General features: G+C 39.9%; 1 protein-coding gene and 1 non-coding gene across 4 annotated transcripts in view; one reads left to right on the forward strand and one right to left on the reverse strand.

Annotated features, from left to right (window-relative positions):
* C4BPA (complement component 4 binding protein alpha) overlaps positions 1-24,668 on the forward strand; it is a 46,763-nt gene extending 22,095 nt beyond the window's left edge. For all 3 annotated transcript variants that reach the window (XM_023592157.3, XM_004470063.5, XM_004470062.4), the window contains exons 4-12: positions 279-378; positions 9,248-9,333; positions 9,500-9,694; positions 11,392-11,577; positions 13,320-13,520; positions 15,147-15,332; positions 21,879-22,043; positions 23,546-23,721; positions 24,257-24,668. In XM_023592157.3, the coding sequence (XP_023447925.2) occupies positions 279-378; positions 9,248-9,333; positions 9,500-9,694; positions 11,392-11,577; positions 13,320-13,520; positions 15,147-15,332; positions 21,879-22,043; positions 23,546-23,721; positions 24,257-24,514 (1,553 nt within the window). In that variant the 3' untranslated portion in view covers positions 24,515-24,668. The remainder of the gene's footprint in view (positions 1-278; positions 379-9,247; positions 9,334-9,499; positions 9,695-11,391; positions 11,578-13,319; positions 13,521-15,146; positions 15,333-21,878; positions 22,044-23,545; positions 23,722-24,256) is intronic.
* LOC131273177 (small nucleolar RNA SNORA73 family) lies at positions 6,946-7,147 on the reverse strand. Its single transcript, XR_009180336.1, has one exon. It is a non-coding gene; the product is annotated as a small nucleolar RNA SNORA73 family (small nucleolar RNA).
* Positions 24,669-25,359: the final 691 nt, after the last annotated feature.

Genomic DNA, 25,359 nt, shown 5'->3' on the forward strand with positions numbered 1-25,359 from the left:
TAGACTCTGTTACCACAGTGATCTAACTAACCTGTCAGATCTGGGCATATTTTTTTCGATTGTTAATATGTACCAGAAAAAAAATGAGGTCATATTTTGCATTCATTTTTTCCTCCAAAATAAAAATTCAGTGAGTCAGGAGGATCAGAAATGAATTTGAATATGAACCTCTGAATCTTTCTGGAAACAGGGGTTGAAAGCTGATCAGTAGGATTTCTTTTTTAATGCCACATCAATGAGCTTTGTTTCATTGATTATTATTTTACTTTTTCCCCTAGGGAAACAATGCAGCAATCCAGGAGACTTACTTAATGGGCAAGTGGAAATTAAAACAGATTACTCTTTTGGCTCAAAAATAGAATTCAGCTGCTCAGAAGGGTGAGTGTAAGATAATCTAGAAACACTATTTTTTAAAAAAAATTATTAAAAAAAATTAACTAATATGTTTATATATTTTGAAATTTAAAACGATGTAAAAAGGTATACATTAAGAATTCTTGTTTCCACCCCATTGTCATCCACCCCAGGTACCTATTTTTGTTGTTTTCTTATGTATCTTTCTAATATACTATACAAATACAAGCCCAAAATTAGCATATTTTCTTATTTTCACTCCCTCCAATGACAAATTGCTTACTTTTCATCATGCTTTTTTTTTTTTTAACTTATCTCATTTGAACTGGGGCTCTTTCCTCATTAATTTCCTTTTACAACAGCAGAGAATTTTATTGTGCAGATGTGTCATGGCTTAACAACTCCTTTGACAGATAATTCAGTATTTCCAATCTTTTGCTATTCTTAGCAATGCTCTAATACCTTATCTTGTATATATGTCATTCTGAACATATTCAGTGATATCTCTAGTGTAAATTCCCAGAGGTGTAATTACTGGCACAGAGAGTACAAATATTTAAGATTTTGAAAGATATTGCCAAATTGCTCTCCTTGGAGTTACACAGTTTTGCAGACTATACAAATATCTATGTTTCATACATTTTCATTTTTTGTTTCCATACATTCTCAAACCATTTGAAAACTGGTGAAGCTTTTGAAATTTTGTCAGCTTGAGAGGTAAAAAGGAAATATCACACAGTTTTAATGTATATTTCTCTTTGTGTGGGGTTGAACATATTTTATATATTCAAAAGACATTTGTATTTCTTTGTGAACTCTCTGGACATTGTCTTTTGCCTAGTTTTTTCTATCAAGTAGGACTTTTTCTTCTTGATTTCTAGGATTTGTATACATACATACACATACACAAACACATACATAAACATACATATACATCTATATATACACACACACATAATCAATTCATGTTAGGGTTTGGACTTTGTTTTTTATGAGTTGCAACCTTTCTCCCTCAGTACATTATTTTTCTTTGGACTTGGCAATTTGTATTTTTTTTCTTTCTCAAGGAGAAATTTTATATGTTGTCACATTTATCAACTCTCATTTTAAAATAGCTTCAGGATTTTAGATCTTAATTAAAAAGGACTTCCTGAATTCAAAGTTTTAATTAATTGCCTATATTTCTTCTGCTACTTTTATGGTTTCATATTTTTAATGTTTAAGGCTTTGATCCATTTGGTTTGATATAGTATACAGCTTGAGGTACAGATCCTACTTTATATTTTTCCATGTGACTTTCCTATTATCCCACTATCTTTTATTAAAAAGGATATCTTCAATCCACTGATTTGAGAATGCTCGTTAGTACTATTTTAAATTCCACTATGTCTCTGGGTCTATTTTCGAACTTTCTATTGAATGCCATTGTTCTGTTTATAAATTCATGTATGAGTTTTGCAGTAATTTAGCTACTGAGGCTTTATAGTACGTTGTAAAGCCAATATGGATAGGCCTGTTTAATTGTTCTTTTTTTTTTTTTTTAGTTTTTCTGACTATAGTTGTTTGTTTATTTTACTACGTAAACTTTAGAGTTAGCTAGATTTTAAAATTAGTGTTGAATTAGTTTTCTTTTTTATTTGAGATGTTGTAATAAAACCTTCATGCATTCCATAGAGGATTCCCATACACCACCCTACCACCAACACTTTCATTGTTCCGACATATTTGTTACAAATGATGAAAGAACATTGTCATAATATTACTGCTGCCTATAGTTTTTACTTAATTGTAGGAGAATAGATATATTATAATGTTGGAACTTCCTAAACAAGAATGTTATATTTTTCCGATTCATTTTAGTCTTCTTCTCATTTCTTTCAGGGGTAGGTTTCTTGAAGTATTTAAACCTAGGTACTTTATTTTTGCATTTAAGTGTTTCTTTTCTTCCATTATATATTTTAACAGGTTGATTTATCTATTGTCTATCTATCTATCATCTGTCTATCTATCTACTTTATCTCTTTCTCTATATGCATAAAATGTATCTATCATCTATCTCTGTGTGTATGCGTATATATACTATGGATTTCTGCATGTTAATTTACCACTACTAACTTCCTGAATTCTTTTATTATTTATAATAGTCTCTCAGTGAATACTCTTGGGAACACCAGGTTGGTAATCATGTCATCTGCAAATAGTGATTATTTTATCTCCTACTTTCCAATTCTTATATTTCTAATTTCTTTTCCTTATCTATTTGTGTTGGCTAATTGTTTCAGTCAGGATTCACTCAGAGAAACAGAACCATTCAGAGATTCATAAAAAGGAATTTATTATAGGGATCCAATGTGATACAATTGTGAGAGCTGGTTAACAGTATATGAAAAGCTGTTTCTTTTCTGTCTGGTGCCATGACCTGAAGTTGGCGGGGCAGGCAGTCAGGAAGGGAAGGTGGTCACAAAGTGTGGGGGTGCAAGGACAAACTGGGACCTGCAAAGTTGAGTAGAACACGTTAAATAGAGACTGGAATTCACATTATCCTTTTACTCCCTTTAAGCCTTCAGTTGCAAAGATGGGGCGACCTGTAGGAGAAGTAAATGCCCTTTATTGCATTGCTAATTGTAGCTGGACCAGGAGTTAGACTAGTAAAGGAGGACATCCACCAAGAGGTGGTTTTGCTGTGGGTGTGGCTGTGCCCCCACCCCATGCCAGCAAGGGGACAGAACAGAGAAGCAAAAACGTGTGTGGGCTGCAATCGCATTTTGTGCCCTGCTCTGACTTGCCAAGCATGTAAAGATTATGGCTACTAATTCACTTCCACCTGCTGTTGTGGGCCACACTAATTTGACATTTTACATGGAAGAGAATTCTGAGAAATGTAGTTCCAGCTTATATTATTGACCAAATACAAATCTACTATAGTCCATCCCTTGTCAAATTTGACATCCATATGTACTTGTTATAACCATACTTAGTTTAACTTCCAAATAAAGACAATAGCAAAAGTGTGTTTCCATCTCACCTACTGCAACTATGCCTCATACAAACAAAATATGCTCTTTCTCCAATAGAGGACCCTCTTTGAACTGAGTGATATTTTTTCTTTGATAGTGTGTAAGTTAAATACCAAGGTTAACTACTACTAACAAATATTTTGCTAGATGGTAGGGGAAGGAAAAAGGTAAAGAGAAAAAAAGAAATTATACCAATTCTATTCATGTCAAAGGAAGAAAGAAATATCCATAACTATTAAGGTTTTTGTTTTTGCAACCGATCATGTGCCGTGTCTGGTAATTATAATTACTTGCCTCTATTACTCATTCCATTTTCCTTTTGTCCTCAGAAAGCACTTCATCTGATTGTGGTTTCTCGCCTGATGTAGTCACCTACTCTTTAATTCCTGAAGGGTCTGGGCCACTAGCAGACCAGCCTGTATTGATTTGTTATAGTTTTTCATAGGCTTTAATCTTAGGGCATGAGAATATAGTAAAGTGCCTAGGGAATCTCCTGACTTTCAGACAGACTCATTGTTACTCCATTTGTAGTAGCAATTTTATTTCCCCTTGGAAATCAGGATCAATCACCCCCGATATTAGAGTAAACCCCTTCTTTGCCTATTCATTCACTTGCCTGAGGGCCCAAAGTCGACCAGCAGCAGTCTCTACTTCCAGGTAATGTAGAGTATTCAGGTAAAATACAAGACATCCAGGTCAATTTGAATTTCACATGAACAATGAATAATTTTAGTATAAGGATGTCCCATGCAATACATGGGACACACCTTGATTTAAAAAGTGTTTATTGTTTATATGAAACTCAAATTTAACTACTATGCATCTTTATTTTTATTTGCTAAATCTGGCAACACTTGTCTAATGGAACTATTGCTGTGCTCCGTGGCGGAAGAATTTCCTCCATTGGGAATGAAGACTTTTAGTCTAAAATAAGAATGCTGTTTGTATTCTTTCTACTTTTTAGAATTTATTGAGGTTTTAGGATGTTTCCTAATATATAGTCAATTTTCATGAACATTCCACAAATACTTGAAATGAAGGAATGTTCTTTATTATCAGTGTACATTTGATATATGCATATCAGGTCTAATATATTACTTCGCTCTTCTGAATCTTTAATTATACTTCTCTTATATTTCTTAAGCCTAAAAACAGGAACTGAAATAAATTAACTACTTCTTAATCATTTGAAATAAAATACATTAATGATAAATAAATACTTAAAGCATTTTTGCTATTTTTCTTATGTCCCATGTGTTTTGCTTTGTTTGATATTATTGCTTTATCACTTAAGACATAGAGAATTATAGCTCTTCATTGCACATCAAAACCTTTAACATTATAAAATGCCTACTTTGTGTAATTTGATAATCTTGGTTCTGAAGTCCAATTTATGGAATACTAAAATCATCATCCCTGCTTCTCTTTTTATTTGCATTTGCTTAATATAACTAATATAATTCTGCCCATTCTTTTATTTTTAATGTCTGAAACACCTTTAGGTTTGTCTCCTGTATATAACATAGAGTTGAATTTTGCTTCAATTAAAAAATGCTTTTCTTTCAAAGGGTGACTGAAGTCCAATTATATTTATTGATATGAATGATCTTTACAAACTTGGTTTTGTCGGATTTATTTTATATATTCTGATACACTGACATGTATTCATTACTTAAAATTTTAAAAATATTTAGTAAAATTCACACTTTGGTTTTAGTGATTATGTTTATATATTTATAATTAATACAATATTATTATTTCCCTTTATCTTTACACAGTTAAAATGTGTTCCTTGCAGTGAGCCACAATAAACTTGTTTCTCTCCTTTCTCCTCCTCCTCCTTCTGTCTTCTCTCCTAGTAAATTTATATCATTTTTATTTTCTTAATATTTAACTTGTATTTAACATTTATGCTAAATGTGCACTTATGTCTATAGTTGCTTTCCTTTCCAACTCTTACAGATAAGGCAATGAAGTAGTTTATTTTATTTTCCACTCTGTCTATCATCTCCTACTTTTATTAGTTATATCTTTCAACACTATCACAGCATATAATGTCTATATTTCATCCAGTCACTCTTAACCCTACCTTTGTTTTTGTCTTAGATATGCATGTACAGTAATATATTCAATGGTCAGCAGTTTTTTGCTAAAGTTTTCTGTCTTCTTCTGGTTGTCTTTGCTTTGTTCATTAGAGATTTCCTCTAAAAAGGGACCAAGTGAAAATTATTCCTTAAGGAGGGTTAAATAATATGTCTGAAGCCTTGATACTTAAAAGATAATTTCGCTGGATTCAAAGTCCTTGGCTGATATTTTTCTATAATATCTTATAGGTATTCTACACAATCCTTTGCTAGTAAATGTTGCTGTGGAGAACTCTGACACCATCCTTAATTTTTTTTTTTAAAGATTTCTTTCTCTCTCTCTCTCTCTCTCTCTCCCCCGCCACCCCGGTTGTCTGTTCTCTGTGTCTATTTGCTGCGTCTTCTTTGTCCATTTCTGTTGTTGTCAGCGGCATGGGAATCTGTGTTTCTTTTTGTTGTGTCACCTTGTTGTGTCACCTTTCTGTGTGTGCAGCGCCATTCTTGGGCAGGCTGCACTTTCTTTCGCACCGGGCGGCTCTCCTTATGGGGCGCACTCCTTGCGCGTGGGGCTCCCCTACGCAGGAGACACCCCTGCGTGGCACTCCTTGCGTGCATCAGCACTGCACATGGGCCAGCTCCACATGGGTCAAGGAGGCCTGGGGTTTGAACTGCGGACCTCCCATGTGGTAGACGGATGCCCTAACCACTGCGCCAAGTCTGCTGCCCATTAATCTCTTTTTCTAATGTGACTTGAGCTTTTCATCTGACTGTACAAAGAAATTGTACTTTTTCTTTCAAATGTAAAAATTTTACTTTTAGTAGTTTTGGTATGAACAATTTGGCTCAATTTTTTGGTGCTACATGATGTGCAATTTTGATATACAGATTAAATAATTATTTTATTTCAGTAAGATTTACTTTTAAATGAGCCATTTTGTTCCCTTAGTTTGATCTTTCCTCAGGTTCTTCAATTAAGCATGTCAGTTTTCCTTTTTTTTTTTCTCAAAATCATCTTTATTTGAATTCATAAATACATTAGTTTAATAGGCTAATCTACTTTGCTCTTATTTTGAGAATACATGGGTCATAATATTTAGTACATTAGATATTAAAACTGGTATATAGTTTTGGATTGACCTGAAAATTTGCATTTCTAGCCAATTCCCTTGATTCTGTCTTTAAGGATGGAATTCTCTGATTTACTCAGTTTTTAAAAAAGCCAAACATGGAGACAAATGTGCACCAAATTTCAAACCCTCCATGATCATTCTCAAGATAGTATAGCATCCACTTTCCCCGTTTGTATTTTAATGTCAGGGATTTGCTCCCTTTCTCTCCTCAAATCTGAGGTATTCTGGAATTGTTTTGAGAATTCTTTGAAACAAAGGTACAAAGTATAAGTGTAATTCACCAAAAGATTAAAAGAAGACAAAGGGCACTTCTGGACACGTGCTAAACTGAACCTAGATCCAGATTGGGATGCTCTAGAGAGCTGTTTCCTGCATGGTTTGTCTCCTCAGTCATTGTCCATAGGACTCTGAGAGGCGGTGGGAACGTGCAGGGGCAAGCTCGAGGCCCGGCTTCATCTCCAACGTTGTGGAGTGGGGCCATACATCACAGGGCAGGGCCCTATGCGCCCTGCACCAACTGGACAGAGCCTGGGAGAGTGACCGTCTGGGATAACCACATTGGAAAGTTTTTCTTTTGCTTGTCTTTTATATCTATCATTTTTCTGTAACCTTTTTCCAGTTCTTTGGTTTCATTTGGTCTGCTTTCTATATTTTTGTCCTCTGATTTCCTTACTGTACCTTTAGTACAGTATTTTTTAGACTTTAGTGTCTTCTCTTCTCAGACGTTTTTGCCATTTTCTCCTGCTTATTTTCTGACTTCTGCCAGTTCCTATTTCACTTACTTGGTTGTCTGGCCTCCTCTGTCCTGAATTCTTAAAACAATTTTTTTGGGGGCTCTTCTATTATTGCTTCGCAAAGTTTTAAATTATTATGTTGGGGGAAGTGGACTTGGCTCAAGTGCCTACCACATGGGAGGTCCACGGTTCAAACCCAGGACCTCCTTGACCCGTGTGGAGCTGGCCCACGCGCAGTGCTGATGCGCGCGCAAGGAGTGCCGTGCCACACAGGGGTGTCCCCCGCGTAGGGGAGCCCCATGTGCAAGGAGGGCACCCCATAAGGAGAGCCGCCCAGCGCAAAAGAAAGTGCAACCTGCCCAGGAATGGTGCCGCACACACGGAGAGCTGACACAACAAGATGACACAACAAAAAGAAACACAGATTCACGGGCTACTGATAAGAATAGAAGCAGATACAGAAGAACCCACAGCGAATGGGTGCAGAGAGCAGACAACTGGGGGGAGGGGGAAGAGGAGAGAAATAAATTTTTAAAAAATCTTTAAAAAAATAAAATATTATGTTGGAATGTGGGTTACACTTTCTATCTTCTGTTGAATTTTATTCATTTGTAGAAAAGTTTGGCTGCTCTTTTTTTCCATTTTTTCCGTACAACATCTTCTACGGTCATTTTGCTTATTATGTGTTTGTTACCCATATTTGAATTAATTGTATTATCCTGTACTGGTCATTCATGAGAGGTTCCTGGGATGAAACAGTTTAGGAATTCCATGACTCTCCTGTTCACATTTAGAAATGTGTTTGTGTTTTTTTTGCTGAGATTTGCCAGTAAAGTTTCCTGAGCACTTTCCTCCACTTTCCTTCCCCTACTTACTGAACTTTCCACTTAGGGTGGGTGCTCTCCTCAGCTGGAGGTTTCTGAGGTTTGCCCCTTCTAGGCTCCCTCCTCACATTCCATTACGCCACTTTTGTTTCTCATGTGTGGTTTCCTGCCCAGTCCTGCACATCTTAGTTCTTTTGAGCAGCCCTTTCCCATGATTTGGAATACACGAATCCCTGTGTTGTTGTTTCTTTCCTGTCTCCTATTTTTTCTCTGACTCCTAAAACTCAGAGGCTATGGTTCAGGGTGAGGGTAGGGAGGAATTGTTGAGGCCACTCTCGCTGTTCATTCTGCTGTACCGGCTGCTTCCCAGGAGGGAGAGGCAGGTTCAGAACCAAGAGGCTGTCATACTCCCATTGGAATCATCAGAAGCAATACTTTTCACTTGGTCTCTTGGCAAGGTTAGAAAAACTACATTTTAAAGAATAAGATTTTATTATTCAATAAATTCCAGATGCTCGTAGATTGCCCAAGGTATTGTAGGCTTGATTCCTTGATGGTGCTATGACTTGAAATCATATTAGCCATGCTTTTTCCCCCCATTACCATACATGTAAGAGCAATATGACAAACTTTGCAAGGTTCTTATGAAAGGAAGTATAAGACATAGGAAAAACTAGAAAAATGAGACAGTGAACAGGAAGTTCATGGCTGATGGGAGTAAGCCAAGGGTTTGGAAGGCAGAAGGAAGCTTCAAACAGAGATGCCCATAATTTATGGTCAGTTATCTGGCTGGCACTCTCAGGCAAAGGAAACTGCAGAACACACTCAAGTGCTTCTTATCTTGGACTGCTTGAACCCTGGACTAGCACCCGGTAGATGCTCAATAATGATTTAATAAATGAAAGAACAAGTGAACCAACATGTTCAGCTCATTGCCGTGGTGCAGTTTAACTGGATGTAGGGTTCAATGGGAATTGTTCTCAAGATAACACTATTTCTTCAATTTTAATATTGAGTAACAATTCTATTTGTGCAGACCCATTTGTCCAATATAATTTAGGGTAGGGAGAATGCCAATAAAGTCTTTGATCCTATTTTATGCAGATACATCTTAATTGGCTCAACTACCAGTTACTGTGAAATCCAAGATAAAGGAGTTGGCTGGAGTGATTCTCCCCCAGTATGTGTAAGTAAGTAAAGAGTTTTCTGATTTGACTGTAAGCCTAAACCATGTTAAGTAATAAAACTCCTGTGTATCTATGCTGCTTTGGATGCCCTCCTGTAGATTTTGAATCATGAATTTTAGATTTCTAACAGTGCCTTCGCTGACTGCATCTTCCTCTTTGCCTGTCTCAGTTGTGAAGTGCTTGCCCCCTCCAAATATTGAAAATGGGAAGCACAATGGTGGAAATGAAGACATCTACAAATATGGCTCTTCTGTCACCTATACCTGTGATCCCCAATTCTCACTCATAGGCAAGGCCTCCATTTTTTGCACGGTGGAGAATAAAACCATAGGTGCCTGGAGCCCAAACCCTCCTACCTGTGAAAGTAAGTCATGTCAATGAATTCTGCTCTGAATCATTTGCTCTCTTTTGTTTAAAAGAAAAAGGAAGGTGAATTTATCTGGGAACCCAAACAATTCAAAGACAAATGAATTGCTGCAATGATGCAGTCCTTTATTTGGTCAAGGATACTTATTGCATGCTGTATCAATATGTAATAAAACAAAAACAGCATCAATAGCTCATTGACTTTGCAGAGTAAAAGTTTCTCTCTCACTCGTACTAAATCTGCTGCATATCCAGGAGGCTCACCAGGACAGCTTAAGTCTACATATTAGCTCAGCAACCAGCTCAGCAACCCAGGTTGTTCTGATCTTGTGGCACCTCCATGTCAAAATGTGCTTTCACTGTCACCTCAGTACAGGAAGAGAGAAAAGCAAGTTGCGCCCTGTCTACTAAGAGGATTGGCCTGGAAATGCCACGTATTTTCCATTGCAGCCTTTTGGCCAGAAGTAGCAAAATGACCCTACCTAATGTAAGAGGACTAGGGAATGCAGTGTTTTGTCTGTTTAGGAAGTGGAACTGGAAATATTGATTAACACTTGTAATGTCAACGACATACACCTATAGGGCAAACAAAATCTGTTAAACACCAGGCCAGCAATTGAAAGCAAGCAGTAAAGGAACCAGAAGACATATTATGTTATTGCTAGTTTGCTGATCTAAGGCACCTTCCTTTACTCCTCACTCTCTATACAATATCACTTGCTGTTCTGATTCACCACCAGCCACAACCAAACCAGGGGTGAGAGAGCAGCATTATACTGCAAACAGTTCAAAATGCCTGCAGTGTAGACCACAAGGGGTGGAAATGTGAAGAGCTGAGGCTGGAAAGATTAGCAGGGACTGGGGTAAGGAAGGCCTCCTGTGTCATTCTCAGGGCTTCAGAACGAAGGTGAATGGGAGACTCTGTGAGGCTTCGAGCAAGAGAAAATGTGCTGCAGTCTTTTAGAAAGATATTCTGGCTGCAGGGTGGGCAGCAATTTTAAAGGAGACAAAATTTAAGCCCAGGAGATCCATAGGCATGTGCTGCAAAATCAAAGCAAGCAATGAAGATCACATCAGCCTTAGCGGAGGCACTGGGCTTGGAGAGGAGTCAAGGGATTGCAGAGTAGAGACACCAACATGACAGGATCTGATGGTTGACTGGATGGGGTGGGGTTTGCTCTTTGCTAATGAAGATCAGACTTCTGATATCCTGGCTGCCTCTTCAAGACAACACCATGTCATTACCATTGGCCACTGACCCCACAACCAAAATCATTCAGGAAATTAGACCACCAGAATAGAAAGCTTTGGGACCTTTAAGGAATGGGCTTCTTCTAGGCTATATTTAGCTAGTTTCTCTTAGGCCGTAGGAGGAGTTTACGCACAATCACCTGTCATGAAGGGTCTCGTTTTACTGAGGCTTTTAAGAAGTGACATTATATCTATATATCCACTCTCTCTTTACCTTTATGTCCTTCTCTATGTTCACCTCTCTCTCCCTATCATCTATCTAGCACCTTCTCCATCTCCATTTCCATCTCTATTTCATTATCTAGTTAATCCCTTTAAAATGTTTTTCTTGTATCTGCTTGATCTGTACTTGTGTCAGACCTTTGTGTTATACTTGGAACTGGATTAGCAGTTCATGACCTTTTCCCTTTTATAACCTGCTTGTCTTTTCTTATAATTCTTTAGAAATCATGTGTCCTCGGCCAAACGTGCCAAATGCAACTATAGTCTCCGGATTTGGACCTACCTATAATTACAAAGACTCTGTTGTATTTGGCTGCAAGAAAGGTTTTCTCCTCAGAGGGAGCAGCAGTTCAGTCCGCTGTGGAGTTGATAAGAACTGGCATCCTTCCCTTCCCAGCTGTGAGCTCAGTGAGTATGGGCCAGGAAGGAATTTCACTGTTTGGTAGTGAAAAGTACCCTTGAAATGTTGGTGTAGGCACACTCACATGCCTACATGCAGTTTGGTTTTGTTTTTTTTTAAGATTTATTATTATTATTATTATTTTCTCCCCTTCCCACCCCCCCCAATTGTCTGTTCTCTGTGTCCATTCGCTGTGTGTTCTTCTGTGACCACTTCCATCCTTATCAGCAGCACGGGAATCTGTTTTCTTTTTTTTGTTTGCGTCAGCTTTCCGTATGTGCAGCGCCATTCCTGGACAGGCTGCACTTTCTTTCCTGGGCAGGCTGCACTTGCTTTCGCGCTGGGCTGCTCTCCTTACGGGGCGCACTTCTTGTGCGTGGGGCTCCCCTACGCGGGGGACACCCCTGTGTGGCAGGGCACTCCTTGCACGCATCAGCACTACGCGTGGGCCAGCTCCACACGGGTCAAGGAGGCCCTGGGGTTTGAACCGCGGACCTCCCATGTGGTAGGTGGACACCCTATCCATTGGGCCAAGTCCGCTTCCCCCTACGTGCACTTTGAATCACAGTATAAATTTAAAGTTAAATCAATAATTTTTATTATTTTTTTCAAGATTTTTTTCTTGTTGGAAGAAAGAATGGTTTCAGTATACTGTGCCAGGTCACCTACCAGCACAAAAAGGCTGCCACATACAGGGAGGCACACCCCAACCTTAAGGAGCGGTACTCACATGATAGACATTGTGGATTAGTATACTTATTCCAGCAATTTTCTAGCAGTGGATAGAATATTATCTTGTTCTAACAAAATCATTATGTTTTGATAATGGCCTCAAAAGATAAAACATGAAGTATTCAGAAGAAGAAATGCCTTTCTCTAACTTGTACAAAAATACTATATGAACTATCTATTAGGATCCCAAAGCTCTGAAATTATAAATGCAGGTGAATCATTAAACATAGTGATAGTAGTAGTAATGATAATGTGACACCAGTCTAGGTGCATTACAAGAATGCACTCCCAACAATTGTAGGTACTATTATTATCCTCATTTTACGGAGCAGGAAATTGTTCAGAGAGGTTAAGTTACTTGCCCAGGGTCATACAACTGGTAAGAAGTAGAAGCCGCTGTTGCCTCGTGCTTTTGCTTTTGCCCTCATGGAACATCAGTATCCTTATCCTAGACTTCCAGAATAGCAGTGTGAGAAACTCACAGAATCCTCTCTCTTAGACATTTATTAAACTGGTCAAAATTAACGAAGACAACCATTCAAAATCTCTGGAGATTGATCAAGGGGATTATAGCACATCGGATGCATTTATCCACTCAAATCTGTAGAGACATGGTAAGAACAGTGAGAAGCCATGGCGTTAAAACTTGGGACTGCAAACAGTCCCAGCAGCTCTGCCTTGCGGAAAAAACTGTTTCAAGGGGATTGTGCATGATACTTCCCTTCTCCGGCAGATCCTGAGGGTGGAAGAACAGTTCCAGGTGGATTCAGCAGCCAGGGAATACCATGAGATTGTATTTTCCACAGTGTCATGTCGCAAAAAACCTGTACTGAGGGGGTGGCAGCAGCTGGACAGCAGTGTCTGCTCCTCTACCCCAACTCCCACTGTATAAGGAGGACCAGGTGGGGCTGCTGGTGAAGGACGCGGCCCCTTTCCCTGCACAATTCTGCATGGGCTTGTGATCGCCGTAGCAGTCCTGGTAACACTGTCTTTTCCCTTGTTCTTCCTTTATGAGCAGATGGTTGTTTCGGCTTACCACACATCCGAAATGCTTCCTGGGAAATCTTTGGCACCTATGGGCTGAAAAACGAGGAAGTGTATGCTATTGGGACCCAGCTGAGGTACCGCTGCAATACTGGTTTTAGATCCACTGCACATAGATCTACAACTGTGACTTGTCAGAAAGATTTGACGTGGACCCCATTCGCAGGATGTGAGGGTGAGTGACTTTTTAAAATATTCAGCATGTGGATTCAATATCTTAATTGAACAGAATTTTATCCCTCAAGATAAATTTGGAATTATATTAATTCAATAGAATAGTGAACTATTATTGCCAGAAAGGACCATCAAGTGCTTGGGACTTGAGAGGCTGAAAAACACTTCCCCATCCCAGTTTGGAATCAAATGAGAAATAGACACAGAAGCCAAATGTTTTACAGATTAAATATCAGCTTCATTACTGGTAAAGATGGCATGGACAAATGAACCATTGATAGAGTCCTAGTCCCTTCACAGCCCTTGTCTCACCAGTCGAGACTTTGGGTGTCCAGTAGAGGGAAAGTTCTTGAAACAATCATGAGCTCAACCAGCTGCAAGGTGACTTGAGCACTGTGGGCAGACAGCTGGGTCTCCGACCTGCAGTCTCTCTAGAAGAGAGGTCCTGACCCCCAACCCAGGATGCTCATCTCGGGAGGAAAGGCAGGGACTTGCTCTAATCTCTATGCAAGAGCTGCCCTGGGAAAGCTTGAAAGGCAGGGGGATGCCTTAGTGGGATTGATGGGAAGGTCAGAAAATACTTCCTTTTATACATCTATTAGAACTCTGCCTATTTAGAGGGGAAGACATGGAGGCCCAGAATATAGGGAACTTTATTTCACAGACTGGAATTTGAAAAATGTGTGAAATGCACAAATAATGAAGTGGTGGTTTAGAACTACCTGTGGAAAGATAATTTATTTCATAGGAGGAATTAACAAACTTTAACTTTTCAGTTATTCACACCCTCATATTTGGAAATTAGAATGAAAGATTTTAATAACAAAAGGGCTGAATAAAAAATGTAATTACCACCACTTAGATAACAAAGTATTGATAAGGACAAGTCTTTGAATATTCTTTTTAATAATAATAGTTAAAACCAATGACATACAACTAGCAAACTAATTTTTTCAATATAAATGAGGGCCTGTGGATGTTTAAAAACAGGCTTTTAAATTATATCAGTTTTACCCACTATGGTCTTATTGATTTCATTGTTTAACAAAGGATATTTATTATATCAGATCTTATTGCATTAAAATGGAAGAATTTGAATAGATATATGTCCTAAATTTTGCATCACAAGAAAAATCATGGTCATAAACAGTAATTTAAATTAATTTCTATGTTTTAGCTCTGTGGTTTGAGAACTTGCTTTCTTCCCCCTTGTGAATAGGAAAGCGTAAGCTAATAGAGTGCTTAATAATCATCTATCCTTAAGGAAGACAAGAATAGGGGATGGAGAAGTTGTTGCTCTTGAAAATTTTTGGAAATTTCCATTTCCATAGAGGCTTAATCCAGCTGCCCATTTTGAAGGTTCCTAATGAAAATACTTACTTGGGTCATTTGACTGTGTCAGAAGGTTCCTAATGAAAATACTTACTTTGGTCATTTGACTGTGTCAGAGCACCTAGGAAATCACGGACAGAGTTTGTAGCAGATGTGCGTTGTCTGGGTCCCTTTTTTATCTCCCCAATTTCACCTCATTGGTGTGAGATCTTCTAAAGGTGGAAATGAGACTGTTAGCCATAAAGCCTCCTCATGGCGATTTTACTAGCTGTTAGCATCATTTTCTATTTTCCAGAGATGTGTTGCCTGGCACCAGATCTGAGTCATGCTGAAAACATTCAACATACAAGAGCAAGTTTCACCAATCGCTGTCTCTATTTCTATGGTGACCATCTTTCATATTCATGTTATGAGAAAGTTGTTGATACTAGATGCACTGGAGATGGCAGGTGGCATCCCCAAGTTCCAAAATGTGATCCAGGTAAGAGCTTATGGAATTATATTACTGTGGAAGTTTCTTCATATCAAAATGAAAATTATTAAGGGGAGGTTTGGAGTTAAGTAATTTATATCCTCTGCGTGATTTTGCTTTTAACTGGAAACTTGAGTGGGCAAATTTGTTAAAAAGCACTAAACATTCTCTTTTTACCCAACTGTTTCCATTCTTTTGGCCTTCCAGGTTTCCTCTTCTTTTCTGAATCAGTGAAAATAAGCTACATCTAATAGATCAGCTAGTCTTGTCAATTATTGCTTTCTGTGTCTTTATTTTTTCCTCTTCCTTTATTTCTGGTTCATATAAATTAACCTGCAGTATAAGACTCCCCTAGATCTTTTTGAATCTGCCTTTCTGAACTTGCTTCCTCTTTTTTCCCAAATAGCAACCATCTGCTTCCTGTAAGCCTTTGCTAAGATCATGATGCCAAGAGACACACCAGTAAACACGTTTCTCCCTTCTCCAGTTGTATTCAGCAACCTTTTCTATTAATGGTCAGGATCAATGACCCTTGCCAGGGTAGTGATTCCTCTTCTTGTCTTCAGGACTTAGAATTGTAGCTCTTCAGCCATGGTAAGTGAGAGCCCATGTGTTTGGGCTCATGCCTATCCTCCATCCATCCCACCGGGGCCATTTTACTCTTCTTCCCCTTGTGCCCCACGCCTCACTCGTGGGACCAATGACAGAGGATGGTTGACTTGACCTGGATGAGACATTTTTTTCTGTTTGGTTGTTTAACCTCTTCTATTTGGAATGCTTTTTGGTGAGTGTCAACATGTGAAATAAGAATCTTCACACTTCTTGCCCACTTGCATATGTCCACCCACATGCTTCTACCCCATACTTTTTATACCCAATGTTCCAATCTTTCTATTTATAGGACACCTATCAGAGAAGCCATTCGTTTCAGGTCACAAATCCTAATTTATTTCATCCTTGGGCTCCTTTTCTCTGCTCAGTCCCCAACAGATAGAATGCCCAGTTGTGCCAAAAGCTCTGTTTATCAGGAGGATTTTCTCTCACTCCTGTCTTTCAAGGCCATTCTTGATTGGACTATAGTGTAGTTGCCATGCATTCTAGCCTGAACACGCATAACAAATTCTCATCTGTGAACCAAGTTCTGGCTTTTTCCTGTTCTGTCAGTGGTTTATAATGGAGGCTCATTTAGTCATCAGTGTAAGGGAGAGTTGCTGTGCAGCAGTGGCTGGACACCTGCAGGGTCCTGACCCTCTGATTGTGCAGCATGCTTGTGCCATCTGGTCCTGCTCACGCTCAATCCCAGACATACCATGTCCGTATTATAATGGAGTGGGGCTGGGCCTGCCCAGTCTTTTAGCTTGGTGGGTCTGACACAAACAACTCCTGATAGGTGATTGTGGCTACATGATCTCTTGATGTCTCAAGATTAGAGTTTGTTTCTTTTCTTTTCTATCAGGATCTAGTTGTTATGTTTCAAGAAGCATATACTTTTCTGCTGCAATGCTTGGCCTTATTTCAGAATGTCAAGGGACAAAAAAAATTTGCATCTTTTCCTATAACAGGCACCTCCAATATCCTAGACTTTGCTTGGTCCTAAGGTCCAAGCAAAAGGGACAATTTCACTATAGTCTGGACTTGTTATGGAGGCTTTTTCTAATCTGCCTCCCACTCAAATCTGGCAGTCTTTCATATTACCTTGCAAATGGGTTGGCACTGTATTTCCAAGCATGGAATGTGATGCCTTTAGAATCTGAAGAAGTCTACTAGGAAACATGTGTCCTTCTTTGTAGTGAGATATGCAACTGGCAAACCTTTGATTTTATTTTTGGTGGGATATTCTTATGAGTATTGAAACTTGAAAAAAAATTTTCTTAAGTGGCAACATCCTGAATCTTTCTCTTTTATACTCTGCAGCATCATCAGGCTAATTAATTCCTCCTCATTCAGTAGAATTAACATGATGTCATTGGTATAATGGATCAATGTGATGTTCTGTGGATGTGACACTGTAATATGATAGGGGTAGAAGAGTTACCCAAGGGCAAAAATGTATGCTCTTCATCCTTCCATGTGAATGCAAACTGTTTCTCATCCTCTTTTTTGATAGGGTTGGAAAAAAGGCCTTTGCTAAACAGTGGCCTCCTTTACCTGAGGCCACATTAATCTGTTCTAGCAAAGGTACCACATCAGGTACAGTGACTGAAGTAGGGGCTAAAATGTTGTCGAGTTTCCAATTGTCTACTGTCATTCTCCAGAAACCATCTAACTTTTCTAGTGGGCAGTCAGGTGAGTTAAATGGAGATATGATGAGGAAGACCACCCCTGCTTCCTTCGCTCTTTAAGAGTGGCACTAATTGTCCCCTTTGCCTCTTACTCCCCAGTGTAGATATTATTTTTGATTGCCTTTCTTTGCCCGGGGTTGGGGTTGGGCTTAGTAGCAATGGTTTCTACTTGGCCTTCCTTGTCATGGTAGCTCTTACCTCACAGGCCAAGGGCCTGGTGTTTATAACTACCAGTTATGTCTCTTCTCTCTTTCATTTTTTCAATGTCTTATGTTTTTCATTTTATCTTCAAGGAAGCTTTAGGTTACAGGGAAGTCATGTACAGAATATAGGGATTCTCTTATACCCAACATCCTCCCCTAATTCTTCTTTCCTCTTATAATAATGTTTTACATTTACATGTGGATGGCACCTTTGTTACAGTTGATGTACAAATATTGAAGCATTGCTACTAACCATGGTAATGATTTACATTATGGTTTACATTTTGTACCATACACTTTTATAAATTTTGATGAAATTTAACATTGTCCTGTATCCATCATTGCAAGATCATGTAGAACAATTCCGATGTCCCCAAAATGCCCCATGTTCCATCTGTTCTATTCCTCCTTCCCCTTTTCCTAAGGACCCATGGCAACCAACAAGCTTTCACTTCTTTTTTTTTTTAAAGATTTATTTCTCTCCCCTTCCCACCTCCCCCCCCCCCCGCCCCGAGTTGTCTGCTCTCTGTGTCCATTCGCTGTGTGTTCTTCTGTGACCACTTCTATCCTTATCAGCAGCACAGGGGAATCTGTGTTTCTTTTTGTTGCTTCATCTTGCTGCGTCAGCTCTTGGTGTGTGCAGCACCACTCCTGGGCAGGCTGCACTTTCTTTTGTACTGGGCGGCTCTCCTAACGGGGTGCACTCCATATGTGGGGGGCTCCCCTACACAGGGGACACCCTTGCGTGGCAGGGCACTCCTTGTGCACATGAGCACTGCGCATGGGCGAGCTCCACACGAGTCGAGGAGGCCCGGTGTTTGAACCACGGACCTCCCATGTGGTAGATGGACGCCTTATCCATTGGACCAAGTCCGCTTCCTTCACTTCTTGAAGAACAAGATTCATAGTTACTTTCAACAACATTGAGGGCTTGACATACTGGCCTGTCCTCCCCTGTTAGGCACTGCCTGTGCTCTTGAGAGACTCCCACCGCTCTATTTGGTAATATAGCTGGACTCCCCAGGATGGGATTCCAACTCTTCCTGTTCATTGTGTGGGTCTCCACCCACTGATACAACAACTATAACAAAATGAACACTCACACACTCCCTAGGAGCCTGTCCGAAGTGTGCCCTATCCCACATGCCCCCACATCCAACAGTGTAAACCAGTAACCCTCCCCTGCTGTCTTTGCCAAAGAAAACATTCCCAAAGTTGTAGGTTCAACCACCTACCCACAAATCCCCAGAGTTCATGTGCTCCCTCCCCCAACCCTACCCGCATTTCCATGGGCAGTGCAACCACCCCCACCCTACCCCCTTACAGGTAAGCACCACCCAAACCAATAGCATCACTGCACCACTGTCATGCCCATCCACTGCACAGTCACACCCTTCCACTTTATCATAGATTTTGCCGGTATGGGCATTGGCTCACAACCCTCTACTCCCTTTCTGTCTCCCGTAATCCTATCTTCCAGACTCTAGCTCTGTAAGTCTGCTCAATTTGTTTAATTCATATCAGAAAGGTCATGTAATATTTGTCCTTCAGTGCCTGGCTTGCTTCACTCAACATAAGGTCTTCAAGATTCATCCGTGTTATCCCATGTGTTAATACTGCATTCCTCCTTACAGCTGAGTAATAGTCATTGTATGTATAGACTAGAGTTTGCTTATCCATTCATCTGTTGATGGACATTTGCACTGTTTCCAACTTTTGACAAGAGGGAATAATGTCACTATGAACATTGCTATGCATATATCTGTCCGTGTCCCTGCTTTCAATTCTTCTGCATATACACCCAGCAATGGGACTGCTGGCTCATATGGCAGTTCTATCCTTAGCTTCCTGATTATAGCTATTCTGATTGTACTTTTGGGGATCATGTAAATGACCACTAAATGTTCTAATAGGGGGGCCATGATGTCTTTAGATATCAATGTCAACTTAGACCCTATGTCCAGTTATCCTTGGATTATTTGGCACCTTTTTACCAGTATACAGTTATCCAATCTATGGACATAGGTCCTCTTAGAGGACTGTGGGTTTCATATACTTTCCAAGTATTTTCACTCCTGGGAACTGACCTCTTTTTCAGTCAGTGATCTCCAGGCCTGAAAACTGGACTAGGTCTAGAAACTGAGCAAGGGATTATGATTTTTTTTGGGGGGCCAAATGCTGTCAGTCTCTTCCTCATCGATCCTTATTTTTTGTTTGTCAGAAAGCAACCTTGCTGGCCCTTCCCCTCTCTGTCTTCTCTGCCCTGGGAGCAGCTCTCCTGCTGCAACCCCTCAGCTCCTGGAAACGTATACCTGAGCCAAGTTCGTCTCTACCCCTCTCTGGTCGGGAACACTTCTCGGCTGCTGAGCCTACCATTGTCTGTGGTGGTGCTGAAACGACCCCAGACACTGACAGACGAGAGCCTCACATCCCCTGACCTCACTTATCCCCAGTCACAGCTTCCAAACCAGCACCATCTCAAGTGGTATTGACACAGCAGCCAAGGTCGGTGGGGCTGGGGCTGCCACAGTTGGGGTGGTTGGCTCTGAGGCTGGGATTGGGACTAGGTTTGGGAGCCTCATCATTGGTTATTCCCGGAACCCTTCTCTGAAGCAACAGCTCTTCTACGCCATTATGGGCTTTGCCCTCTCAGAGGCCGTGGGGCTTTTTTGCTTGATGGTAGCCTTTCTCATTCTCTTTATCACGTGAAGGTCCACCTCCCATAATTCTTCTTTCTCCCATTTCTTGTCTGCCCTGTGTGTTCCTTTCCCTATACCTCCCCAGACAGCCTGGGGAAAATGGTTGGCTTAGAGTTTGACACAGGGAAGACAAATAAATATTGTATTAATAAGAAAACAAAACAAAAGTAAGCTTGCTGGGAACTGGTGTAGTTCAGTAGTTGGACATCTACTTTCCATGTACAAGGTCCTGGGTTCAATCCCCACTACCTCCTCCTTGGGAAAAAAAAAAAGTAACCTGGTTGACCTCTATTTGATTGTCACCTCCATAAACAACCATCTATCTTCATAACTCTCAGAACCCTGGCTGTCTCTTTGACTTTTTTTTGGTAACTCTTTATGATGATTACATTCATCTAGCTTCTGAAGCAGGTGAGCATCCCATGACTGCTGTTGCTGTCAGCAAAACTAGTTCTTTAAGGGCCTTTCTTGTCATCAGCTCTAGCCTGTGATACTGCTAAAAGTCCTCCCAGGGAATTCCAATGGCCTTGGTAAATGTTGTATCCTCCAGCCCTTCCCACATATTATTGGTGATGTAAAATTTTCCAGCCTTATATAATATGTCCATTCAAGCATTCTCACTGCCCAAAGTCATTTAATCCTTCTTCTACTGTCTGCCATGGCAATCCCGGCATTTCAGTCTCACTTACAATGCACGTGGACAAAAGTGGGCCATCGTTTTTCTATGCTTCCCAGAGTCATCTCAGTCAAGTACCTACTATAGCCCATCAGCACTGTACTTCTCTGACATTCCAATGTTTGTGGACCCTGAGATGTTTTGTGACAGAGAGATGTTCGGTACCATATCATGTTTATTATTTTAATATGCAAGCAATCTTTTTTATTCTCCTATGAATTCCTTTCTAAAATATTTTTTAAATGCCCTAAGTATATTAGTAGGAATGAGTGCACAGTTTTCATTTGGGCATAGTGACTTAAAGATTGTGGATTTATTTAATGCTTTTATATTTCTCACAGATGCAATCTCTGCATTTAGCCTGAGATTGATTGAGTGTCCCTAGAACAATGTGACTTTGTAAAAAGAATCCTGCCTTCATGCCAAAAGGATCCCTAAGTAGTATAAGAGTTTAGTGAACCTATCAAGAAAATGATAGAACCCTCTCAACCTAGGGAGTTTTATTTCAAATCAAGCCTTTCTACAGTTCCTCAGCCTATAGGAGAGCAGCACAATTCTTAGGTTTAGCCAAGTGATCCTGTGAGCACAGAGGACAGGACCAAATGAAGCCTCTATCAAACACGCAAGTTCTAGTGTGTGTTATTTTATGTTTCCTACAAGCTCATCCTCTCTCACTTGCATCTCTCCCCATCTAGGTTGCCAGACTCCTCCTAAAATTGACCACGGACATTACAAAAAAGCTTTTAGCCTCTTATCTACTGAGTACAATTATGAATGTGATAGTGGATACACTCTGGTTGGAGAGGAGAAAATCTCCTGCAGTAATTCAGTCTGGTCACCTGCAGCCCCTCAATGTAAAGGTAACTCCAGCTTCCTTTTCAGCCCATGGCCAAGGGTAAGACTATCAGGAAAGGACTGCAAGCAAAGTTTCTTCTTTGCCAAGTCAGCATGGGAACATTTTAAATTTTAATATATGCATGTGGACAAAAGGACAAATATTGTATGATTCTAATTGTATGACATAACTAATATATGGAAACTCATAGAAAGTACATTGTACATCACTGGGAAGAAAGAGGAACGGTGGGAGTTGTTCCTTTAATGGGTACAGAGTTTCTATTTGGGGAGTTAAAATTTTTTCCTAATGGTTGGTAGAACAACAATGTAATTAATACCACTGAATTGCACAAAGTGTTTCAAGTGGGGAATTTTATGTTGTATATATGTTATGATGATAAAACTTAAAATAATATATATGCACATTTTACCCAGTGAAAAAAGAACAAAGGACACACAGAAATGTGACTCTCACCCCACTTCTTTCTCACAAAATTCAGCCCCCTGAACACAGCTCCTATTCCCACTTTCTTGTGTCTATTTCCAGATATATTCTAGCAGCAGTGTATTTTATCTGAGACTACCTGTGGGCCAGTAGCAAACTTTAATTGGAACCTACTTTAGCATGAATGGGGTTCTCATAATTCCAAACACGATATGAAGTGACAGGCATTTCCATCAGAGCTTTGTGCAGAGCACTTCCGACCCATGACTTGGGGGACTTATACTTTGTCAGCCTGCTGTAGTGACAGGATGAGTCAAATCTGGGTTGAATGCAATTTTAATAGCACTTTGCTAACAACATCTCCAGGAATTATTTGCTGCCATTGCCTCCACTGAACACAGGATGATAATGAGGCAAGAAGGAAGACATTTTCCTACCTAGTATCTTGCAGAGATGGAGGCTGTGAGGGATGGTTGTTTTGTAACTGACATCTGGGGTACATAATTTTTAAAAAATAGCCTATCATGTTGTTTAAAAATTTATGACTTTGGGTTAGTTTCTCAACCTCCATGCATTTCAATTTCCCCTAGATAAAATGAAAATAATAACAGTAGACTTTTCATAGGACTGTTTAAGACTAAAATGAAGTGATAACGTAAAGTGCATAATCCAAAGTCATAGATGTAGTCAATGCTTGATAAAAATGTTAGCTAATATTACTCTTGTTGGCAAAAGAAAAGAAAAGATAGAACAATTAGCAGCACCTAAGTTCATTTTTGTTATCTTGCAGTGTTATCATGCCTTGTTTTTCTTTTTTCTTTTGAGGTACTGTGGGCTGAATCTAGAACCTTATATGTGGGAAGCCGGCGCTCAACCACTGAGTTACATTGGCTTCCCTGAGTTGTTTTATTCATTTGTTTTGCTGGTTGTTCATTTGTGTTTTTTCAGGAGGCACCAGGAACCAAACCTGGGACCTCTCATGTGAGAGGTGGGAGCTCAACCACTTGAGTCACATCTACTCCCTTATTATGCCATTTTTCTTAGATTTACACACTGCTTAAATTTGTGTTTCCATTACAGCTCTGTGTCGGGCACCAGAGATTGCCAATGGAAAGCTGTCTGTGCATAAGATTCATTATATTGAACCTGAAACTGTCACTGTCCAGTGCAATACTGGTTATGGTGTGGTTGGCTCCGAAAGAATCACTTGCTTAGAAAACAGAACTTGGTATCCAGAAGTGCCCAAGTGTGAGTGGGTAAGTCGCAAAATTCAAGGAAGTTCCTGTCCTATCACACATGGCAAAAGGTGGCACCCCCAAAGCACTATTCTAGCCATCAACAGTGTGATGTGATTGATCAGGATTCATTCTGAGTTCTTAAATGCCCCTTACAGGAAATCTCTCTTTCTGCCTGCAAATATTCTGGTGAGTTAGGAGTGGCAAGTTTCCCTGCTCTCACTGTAGAACAGAAAACACTCAGCCCCTTGGGGAAAGTCCTGACCATGAAGTATAGACTGGACTATGGGATGCACGGTTCCTCTATTTCTGGGTGGCCAGCAGAAATTGCTGCTGTTGTCCCATGGACCTTCTGGGAAGCTGTCTCAGAACTGACCTCTGGGGAAGACTGTGATGGACCCACAGTATTTTCTGCTTTTTCCTGCTCAGCCACTAGTTCTGGGGTTGGTCCTGACCCTAGTCCTGCCATTGTCAGTGATGCACCCCCTAGAATGTCACAGTGCCATGGTTTGGGGATAAGCTTCTCAACCACACCCACTGCTTATATCTCTTTTAGAAAACCCCTGCAGGCTGTGAGCAGGTGCTGGCAGGAAAACACCTCATGCAGTGTCTCCCAAGCTCTCAGGATGTGAAGTTGGCCTTGGAGGTGTATAAACTGTCTCTGGAGATTGAACTCCTGCAACTAGAAAGAAACAAGGCAAGCAAATCCATCATGGAGCGGTCTTTTCCAAAAAAGGAAGAAAAAAAAGACTTGTCTTCAATTCAATATGGCAAACTTAAATTTTGCAATCTCACTGCCCCTTTGTCACCATGATTCATAATAAATATCTGGGTAGGAGTATTTGCTAGTGTTTAGTGCTTTTGAGGTTGTTTCATTATGGGTTGTTTGTCCTCTTGGGACACATGTTTTGATTATATGGATGCAAAATACAGTTTTTTTCTCAATTAAAAAAATTCCATTTCAAAAACTGTTTTGTTTTCATGCTCATTTAGGACTCCATGAAATAAGGGTTCAAACCAAATCCACTGCATGTAGTTAATACTTTCCTATTGCTCTGTAGGCCTCTGAAATACATTTCACACCATTATCTTCCCTTGGAATGCCTTCACTCCATAGCTCCATGTGTCCAAATCACTCAAGTCCTTCAGGACTCAGATTAAATGTCAACACTTTTCACAAGCCTTATCCATTCTACCCATTTGAGTAGAGTCTTCCCTCCTCTGAACTCCCATGCACATTGCCTCTACCTCTCTAATGCCACATCGCAACCTTTTCTTTACACAAAGTGTATTTATAATTGTGTCTGACCTCCTTCTGAAACAAAACTCTCATGTCAGCTACCTGGAAGGTATTCCTAAGTCTTCCCTCTGATTTGATCATCATGTTTCTTATTATTTAAAATAAAATGGCTTGAGCGGCTATCCCACATATGAGTAGAAGTACAATATCAATCACCTTTACAACTCCCGGTATTCATTGGAAGTTTTAATCCTTCCAATCACCCCTTCCCTTAATCTTGCTATCTCCAAAATCTCTTTATCACTCATATCTCAGCTCCTCTGCATATGTATCATCTCTTCCTTTTGTAGGGAACTATATGAGAAATATGTCCTTTCATTTAAATTCTCCAAACATACTCAAGAAGGCAATGGTTTTTA

Source organism: Dasypus novemcinctus, chromosome 13, assembly GCF_030445035.2.
Source record: "Dasypus novemcinctus isolate mDasNov1 chromosome 13, mDasNov1.1.hap2, whole genome shotgun sequence".
In the NCBI taxonomy this organism is placed as follows: domain Eukaryota; kingdom Metazoa; phylum Chordata; class Mammalia; order Cingulata; family Dasypodidae; genus Dasypus; species Dasypus novemcinctus.